The 9,339-nt window shown below is 41.6% G+C and overlaps 1 protein-coding gene across 1 annotated transcript in view; it reads right to left on the bottom strand.

The window, feature by feature from the left end:
* The window catches only part of TANC1 (tetratricopeptide repeat, ankyrin repeat and coiled-coil containing 1), a 258,142-nt gene that overhangs the window by 216,261 nt on the left and 32,542 nt on the right, over positions 1–9,339 (bottom strand). The window contains exon 2 of the mRNA XM_007941851.1: positions 3,632–3,829. Coding sequence (XP_007940042.1) covers positions 3,632–3,829 — 198 coding nt within the window. The remainder of the gene's footprint in view (positions 1–3,631; positions 3,830–9,339) is intronic.

The following is a 9,339-nucleotide window of genomic DNA, read 5'->3' as shown; positions in this document are numbered from 1 at the left end:
AATAGCCAAAACATGGAAACAACCTAGGTGTCCATCAACTGAGGAATGGATAACCAAACTATGGTACATACACACAATGGAATACTATGCAACTCTAAAGAATAATGTAGAATCTGCAAAACACCATATAATGTGGATGAACTTGAAGGCTATTATGCTGAGTGAAATAAGTCAATTACAAAAGGACAAGTATTGTATTAGTCCGTTATTATAACAGTCAAGGAAACATTTATCTAAGGAAGACCATTTTCTTTGTTGGTTACCAGGGGTGGGAGGGGAGGGGAGGGAATACTGTTAGATAGAGTAAGTTTTGATTTGGGTGAAGAAAAGGGCAATGTACCAAATGTGACTGATCAATATAGTGGCATTGAGGAAGAGAAAGACAGAGAGGTATGTGGGAAGTACAGACAACAAAGATGAACCCTTTCGCAAATATAGTAGGACATGGTCAGTGAAGGCAAACACAGGTATATGGGTGGATAGCTGGGTGGACAGGCTGAAATATTAGGTAGGTATATGAAGTGGAGAGTGCACCCAAGAACATGTATAGGGTTGGCAGAAAGTGGTCCAGTAACTTTATGTGTATGATCTAAATTCCCAGGTGTATAATGGGGCTGACAAGGGGCAAGGTTGTAGTCACTGCTTGGTCACAGCCAGCTATCCAGAGGGACCGAGTAGTTGAACCTGTGGGCTCAGGACCATAGTCCCAGAGGACATCAAGCTCAATTGGCATAACATACTACACAAAACATTGTTCCACCTCCTACTGTGGTGAGTAGCGACTGAGATCTTAAAAGCTTGCAAGCTGCCATCTGGATGCAACGACGGGTCTCTCCTCGTCCAGGGCCAAGAAGAATGAAGAAAACCAAAAATTCATGGAAACAATTAGTCCTAGCGACTGGTACACCATCCAATCTGCAGCCTATACGACTATGAGACCATGAGAAATAGATGGTGCTCGGCTACTACTGTCAACCACCTGCAAGAGGATCTTTGTAGGAGATCCTGGATGGACAGGGAGAACAATGTGGAACAAAACTCACAATCATTTGGAAAGAAAAAAAAAGGTGGGGACCAGGTTTGCTGGTCCGACAGAGCCTGGTGGAACCACTGAGACTATGGCTCCTAGCTGCCCTTCAGGTCTGGAATTGAACGCACACCTGTGGCTTCCAGCCAGGCAATAGACAGGCATATGAGTTGAACATTTACCTGAGGCAGATACACTCCTTGAAAGGGAATAAGCATGAGAGAAAGAAGGGCTGGCTCAGGCACAGGAGACAGCTCAGGGGGTAGGAGTGCATGGAGAGATGTACACAGGGAAGAGGTAACTATGGGGAGGAAGTGGGCGGGGAGATGTTGCATTGTGCTAAATTGTGGTCAATGTCACGAGACAAGGTGTATATGAACTGCTGTATGGGAGGTGTATTTGCTCTGTAAATTTTCACGCAAATCACAATTAAAAAAAAAAAAAGATTTACAGCCTTGGAAACCCAATGAGGGTCTTTATGAGTCAGAATTAACGAGGGCAGTGAGTTTTCCTAGTTTATATCACTAAGGTGTACTTGGATAAGACATCTTCCCTGCCCTCAAGCATCAGTCACAGGAAGCCTGCACACACACTACTAATTCAGGGAAAAAGCAAAAATGACATTGCTGATGATAAAGAGTAAAATGTTGTGAGCATTTTTAAAAAAGCAGAGAGTAACTGCAATGGGGTAATGTGGCAAGAGGCAGTGTGGGAACTATGACTTGCAGGAAGGGAAGAAATCTGACAAAGTGATATGGGGTGGGGTAAGGGCAAAGGGGTAAGAAAGGGTATTCCAAGAATTTCCCCAAATACTGATAAACAGGTCAAATTCCTTGGCACAGGAAATCACTTCATACCAAAACACTTTCCAAGTTTCAGCTAATCATCACAAACAATGTTGTCCAAATTAAGAAAATTCTAGTACAATGAAAAATTTTAGATACTCACCAGCTTATAGCACCATTTCTAACATCAAAGCCTTAAGGTTTTCTTCTTAATTTTACTTCCATATGAAACTCAAATATTCATTATATGGTTCATAAATTAGTCATATGACATCTCAAGTAAGACAATTTTAAAAACCAGAAACACAGATGCCAGCTTCACAGCCTCAGGGGCACATTTTAAAGTGATTGTGAAGTGAGTATGTTTTCATGTAATTGAAAGGAATCCTTGCATTGCCAAGTGATCAGTAAGGCAAAAATTATCCTACCTTTAATAAACAAATATTCATCAAACTTACAAGAAGATGGAAGACCTTTTACAATTCCAGTATGCATTTTGGTAAGGCTCTACTCACAACTTATTCACAAGCTTTAAAAGTTAAGCAGTGTTATTTTTTTTTATTGTTAAAGGCAAAAAATTGATAAGGACGAAAAGTTGAAACACTATATCAAGTAATCCATAAGTTTGTTGCCTCCACCCCTTTCCATGTCTGAGTTTTCACAAACAAATTTTATAGCAGCTCAAATGCTGGATGATGTAATCAAGTAAAATAGATTAGTATAAAATACTTAGTAGTGAATAAATAGACTGTCTTCAGAGTACACTTGATTAAATCCATAACCTTTAAAAGCACTACGTTGAGTTTAGATTATAGCTCCCTAGCTCACAACCAAGTAGAAAACAAAACTGATGGTTAACATTATTATTCACATCAAGAGCCTGAATTTTTGCAAAGTTTGGCCTGGGCATTCAAACCAGATTATAAATTGAGTCAAAGGCTCAAAATCTGTTCAAACTGTTATCTTTTTCTCAACATTTCCTTTTTCTGTAAGTTACTTTGCAAAGAGAAAGCATCCCTTCAAAAGATTTCTTCTGAGCAATAGTTTTGCTCTTAACCTTGTTAAAAAGCAAAGACATCACTTTGAGGACTAAGGTGCACCTGACTCAAGCCATGGTATTTTCAAACACTTTATATGCACATGATAGCTGGAAAACAAATAAGAAAGACCAAAAAAGAATTGATGTCTTTGAATTATGGTGCTGGCCAAGAATACTAAATACACCATGGACTGCCAGAAGAATCAACAAATCTGTCTTAGAAGAAGTACAGCCAGTGCCTATGCACAGGGTAACAGCTCAGGGGGCAGGAGTGCATGGAGGGATGGACACAGGGAAGAGGTAACTATCAGGAGGAAATAGGAGGGAAGCTGTTGCAGTGTGGTAAATTGTGGTCAGTGTCATGAGACAAAGTTATGTGAACTGCTGTATGGAAAGTGAATTTGCTCTGTAAATTTTCACCCAAATCACAATTTAAAAAAAAAAAAAAGATGTACAGCCAGAATGCTCCTTATAACTGAGAGAGAGACACTTCATCTCATGTAATTTGGACATGTTATCAGAAGGGAACAGTCACTGGAGGACATTATGCTTGGTAAAGCAAGGGGTAAGCAAAGAAGAAATAGATTGACACAAGGCTGCAACAATGGGCACAAACATAGCAACAACTGTGAGGATGGCACTAGACTGGGCAGTATTTTGTTCTACTGTACACTGGTTTGCTATGAGTTGGAACCAACTAGACAGCACCTAACAACAACAACATTACTTATAAAACCAAGACAGCTAGTTTTAGTGTGTTTTATTTTTTTGCTTGCTTACCTGGTGATTTCTTGTTTGATCTTGATTGCACCAAGTTAGACTGTCGAGGCAGCAAGGGTGATGAAGGCAGAGACATAGACACACCTTTGGCCAAGCTCACTCTATAGGTATCTTCGGCTACAGGAAGGCTGCTAACAGGGAAGTCACCACCATGACCAGGGGTGAGGCTGGGAGAAGTCTCTGGATCAAAGTCACCTCCTACAGTGGAGAGAGAGTAACTTAAGTTAGACCATTCATGACAAGTAGATATAAATGTAATTCCTAAGAACTACATTCTTAGAATATAAAGTATGAAATCTGAAAATTAAAAACAATTTTTTAATTACTCTTTTTAGACAAGTAAAGGAGGGAGGTTACTTGTCTTAAAGGGATTATCAGTAGAATAGATTCACATGGTGATATCTGTTCCAGAACTCCTTTTCTTCCTCCTCACTATCCCTTTCCAGTAAGAATGTTCAAGGGATAGAAGGGCTGTGTTATGCACAGGGAGACAGCTCAGCGGGCAGGAGTGTATGGGAGGGAAGGACATAGGGAAGAGGTGGCTATGGGGACGAAGTGGGAGGAGAGTTGTGGCATTGTGGGAGATTGCAGGCAATGCCATGCGACAAAGTGTACGTGAACTGCTGTTTGGAAGATGAATTTGCTCTGTAAACTTTCACCCAAATCACAATAATTTTTTTTTTTTAAAAAAAGAATGTTCAAGGGATGGTCTAGCCTACCCAAACTATACAGCTCCCCAGCACTACACATCTTTTGTCACCCTGTCTATTCCATACTCTACACAATAGAAATCATATTCCTACAACTCAACCAGCCTCAAACCAATCATGGAACTGGAACCATGGCTTGCTCATAAAGCAGGTTCTCCAGGCATTCAACCCCTAACTGAATTTGGAAACAAACAAGATTACTATTATGTAATTAAACATTCTAGGACAGACAGCACCCACAAAAGACAATACAATCACAGTGTAGAGTACGCAAGGAAGGGAGTATCTAGGCCCACCCACTCAGGAAAAAATAGCCAATTCTTAAATATTAAGACAATACACTCTTTCCTATTGTTCCTCCCCCACCAATCACCTTTACCCCCTTAAGGTATACTAAGAAACAATTGGGTATACCAAGGGAGAGAAGGTAAATCATATAAGACTTAAAAGTATTCTTAAGCTGTAAATTATGTACAGCAGAAATGCAAAGATAAAATTTTTCACATGCAAATCAATCTCTGACAAAAGCTACCCAACCATGCCTTCTCTAGTCTAAAAAAATCAAAGATGGGATTTGAAAAAAGAAAAATGAAATCTGTCTAGCCAGACAGGAAGCCGATCTTTGCATTTCTTTGAGCTCAAAAGGGACACAACCCAAACCATTAAATTTCAACTTGCATTGTTGTGCTTAATTTTCATATTAGGGGGCAGTAGAGTCATTCCCGCCACACAAGGGCTTTTGAACAAAAGTACAAAGAGACAGGGTGGTGGGGAGTGGGTGTATGTGTCCTGTGACCAGCAGACTGATATCTCACAACCCTGAGATCAAAACAAAACAAATAAGCATAAACAAAGCAAGAATGGGCCACCACAGTGTATGAGAGATTAGGTAGAAAAGGAAGGCCAGGGACCACAGAACGAGCCTAGCCAAGAAACAGGCTCATGCCTTACTATCCAAAAAAAAAAAAAGACCCAAACTCACTTCCTTCGAGGAGGATCAAACTCATAGTGACCCCTAACCTTGGGTTTCCAAGACGGTATACCACTACGGAAGTAGATTACCCAATCTCCCTTCCGAGGAGTGGTTGGTGGGTTTGAACCGCCAGCCTTCTGGTTAGCAGTCAAATGCCTTAGGCATTACGCCACCAGAGACAACGCAAAACAGAGCTGTGAACAGAAAAGCCATGGGTTCAACAGCAGGGGAGCTGTCCTATCAGAAAGACAATCTCAGTCTCATCTGGCCAGCTATGCTTGAAGAGGTTTTCATACAGTTGGGAAACTAAAGATATATCACTAAATATGCAAAGGATTGGCATTTGAAGAAAAAAAAATAAAATCCCTAAAAAACTCTCACTAGAATTTTCAAAAGCAAGGACATTCACAAGAACACCCAAGACAAATACTTCTGTCCCTGAGAGTTAGTAAAGGCTGTTGCTTCCTAGAGTTCATTTAAATACCCATGGCACCCACTCTGACCCGCTACAGCCTCTCACACAGTTTCCCAAATCTGTACTTTACCTCAATCACTAACTCCTAGGGCCCTAAGGACTAGTATTATGCAACCTGGTATAACCTAGAATCTTCCAAAATTCAACCCCTTGAGCCCTTTAGCAGGGCATGAAGCTTCCCACTTGCCTCCCCTTTGACTGTCTTGCAATGAAACAGATCTTAAGGAAGAGCTGGGGGTGTACCATAATGCCAATTGCCATTGGGGCTGAGTGTCCAACACTGAGGAAACTTGTACAAGGAGAAGGGACAGCTGTTTTCTCTGGTCCAAATACCTAGTTCTCAAGACCAGTCCAGACATCTGTGTCTCAGGAATGCAAGCAGGTGCCATGACTATAAGAATGGTGCCAGATCACCCAATTTGTTCTGTTTAGACAAGAAACACTAGGAGATATATACGAACTTGGAAAGAGCTGAAGTCAGGTAGCTCACAGCCCCAGGGGGTTATTATACCCTTGAGGCGTGGAGGGAACTTTAAAGAAGTGACACTGGTTTTTCCATGTGGTTTGAAGCACTACATTACCCTGTTGCTATCATTATACTAGGAGCTCTGGTAGCATAGTGCCTAAGGCACTTGACTGTTAACCAGAAGGCTGGCAGTTCAAACCCACCAGCCACAACTCAGAAGGAAGATGGAGCAATCTACTTACGTAGTGATACTGCCTCGGAAACCCAAGGAGGGGTCACTATGAGTCAGGTCCGACTCGACGGCACATAACAACAACAACAAACTCATTGACCTGGGTTGTCAAACAGCCACAGGATGGCTACTCTGCCACAAAGGTAGGGTAACAAGGCACTCATCCACCTATCCTCACAGGAACGTTTCTTAGCTATACAGGGAAATATTCTAGACTTCAAGTCCCCAATTTAGATGTGGACAGAGAAGAAGGGAGAACAGCATCTATTCTGTTATCTTCAGAAATAAAAAGTGAAGATGATTCCTAATAAAGTGTTTATGTTCTTAAATATTTAGAATTTTCCAATGTGATAAACGAGGAATTGGAGAGTGAAGGGTAAAATAGAGAATTAAAGAGTTTCCTAATTACAAGGTCTGCCCATAAACTTTGTTTATATTAAGCAAAGCAAATATTTTCATGAACTGCAAAGCTGGTGGGGATGAATTTCCAAAGCATGCTATAACCATGAGGACCTTCAGCCTTGGAAGCAGCTGTACTCCAGCACTTTGATTTTATGCAGTCTGCAATAAAACAAGAGTTTGAGGAGAAGGAATGTCTGTGTCAAGTCTACTTTGACATCCTCACTCTATCAGTTCAAAACATATTGTTCTGCTTTGTTTTTCAGAGAAAATCACAGACACGTAATTTTAGCTTCCACCTATTAAAAAGATACAAAGCGGATGGAGAATTTTAGCGTACGAATAACCAAAAACCAAACCCTTGTCATCAAGTTGACAGGCAGGCACAAAGCAAGTGGGGTGATCTAGGGGCTTAGAAGCTGAAGACAGCACTTTGGAGCCTGGTGTTTCAAAAGCACCAGGGCAAGGGGGTTAAGGTCAACTGAAGTCCAAAAGCACTGCAACAACGCCAGCGCAGAAAGTGAAAATCTCTGAGAGGCATCTGTACAAGCAATACAATATTGGTTCTGGGCAACCTGATACCAGAAATTCTCCGGCTGATTTAACATTCCCCCGCAGATGCTTAAAGAGGTTTAAGAGCAACTAAAGACGTTTCACTCCAACAACCAGCACATTTTTTTTTTTTTTTTAAACTCTGGATAAGTATTGTTTTTCTTTTAACTGTGGCTTGTTTTTTTATTCCCCACCTCAACTAAACATCAGGAAGCAGATTTCAATCGCCACTCCTGTGCTGCAGCTCAAATGGCCATGCCAGCAAGGACTCCTCTCCAGGGTACGGAAACCAACAAATGACTCGGGATTTACCAGGCCTCCTCTTATTCTCCAGCAGGTGTTTCCCACGGTGCACTCATATACCACAGAAAGTCACTTCTACCCCAACACGCATTTAACCTCAGAGAGTATCTAATCCAAAGCCAGTGTTTCACAATCAAGAAGCTGGACAAGAGTTACCAGGAGGGATAAGGGATCAAGACTACAGCCAGCCAGCCTAGGTGCTATGAAAACACTACTCTACTCGTTTAAGAACTCTACCTTTGGGGTGGGGGGTGTGGCGCAAGAAGTTCCCAAAACAGGCAAGCTTATTAAATGAGCCAAACCACAAACTTTTGCTGTACAGGGCCTGGTAGTAAATATTTTAGACTTTGAAAGCTACATATGGTCTCTGTCCTTTTTATCTCTCTGTGAGTGTTTGTGTGTGTGTAAATAGATATGCACACACGCACATTTATCTTTTCTTATTTAAAATAACCAATTTCTTTAATTACAAAAATAGAATTGGAAAATTCATGGCAACATTTACAAGATGCTGTAGGAGCTCTGGTGGTGTAGTGCCTAAGGCATTTGACCGCTAACCACAAAGCTGGTGGTTCAAATCCACCAGGCACTCCTTGGAAGGAAGGTTGGACAATATACTTCTGTAGTGATACCGTCCCAGAAACCCAAGGAGGAGTCACTAATGAATTGTATCTGACTTGAAGGCAGTGAGTTTGGTTTCTGGATTTATAACAAACATAAATAAAAAACAAACGTGCGAGAGGAGTTCTGGCAAGATGGCGGACCAGGCAGAAGGACTGCACAGACACTCTTCAACAAAGAAAAGGGAAACTAATTGACACAGACACAGAAGATAATCGTGGACCGCTGAGCCTTGAAGGGAAGGTTACAGAAGTGGACTAAACCCCAACTAGCAGAAGAATTTGCGTGAAAATACCAAAAAAGGAGACATTCGGAGCTGCGGTCTGGCAGGGACCTGAGCACCCCTGATGGCACAAACAGCTTGGACATTCCTGAGTGGTGGTAGGACCTAAAAATTAAACTAAAAATCACCCTGATAGCCAGGGACTGCACGGACTGTGACAGTGGCTGGGGAACAAACGGAGAAGGTGAAGAGAAAGGTGGACTGAGCTGTGGACTTTTGCCAGTCGAGGGTGCTGCCATTTTGTAGGTTTAAAAAGCGGCTTGACTATTTTGGATATTTAAAGAGACAGTGCTCTCACAGATTCCTGTGGTGGTAGGACTTAAGAATTAACCTAAAAATCACCCTGATAGCCAGGAACTGCACCGAGGACTGTGCACGGTGGCTAGAGAACAAACGGAGAAAGTGAAGAGAAAGGTGGGCTGAGTTGTGGACTTTTGCCAGTCTGGAGGACGCCACCATTTTGTAGGTTTAAAAAGCGGCTTTACTATTTTGGATATTTAAAGAGATAGCACTCTAGCAGATTTCTGTGGCTTAAGAACATGTTTTGCTTTCCAGCAACCCAAGGACTATTGGGGCCTGCAAGACTGAAAAGGCCAACAATAAAAAACCACCAAGAGCCTGAACCACCCTTGGCTGCTCTTCACAAACAGTTAACAGAGATCTAAATACAACAATGTCACAATGCCTCGGAAAC

The sequence above is a fragment of the Orycteropus afer genome, unplaced genomic scaffold (assembly GCF_000298275.1).
Source record: "Orycteropus afer afer isolate SDZICR_OR568_19922 unplaced genomic scaffold, OryAfe1.0 scaffold00084, whole genome shotgun sequence".
NCBI classification, from domain to species: Eukaryota; Metazoa; Chordata; class Mammalia; order Tubulidentata; family Orycteropodidae; genus Orycteropus; species Orycteropus afer.
Note: the sequence above shows the minus strand (reverse complement) of the source record. Positions and strands in the feature narration are given on the sequence as shown.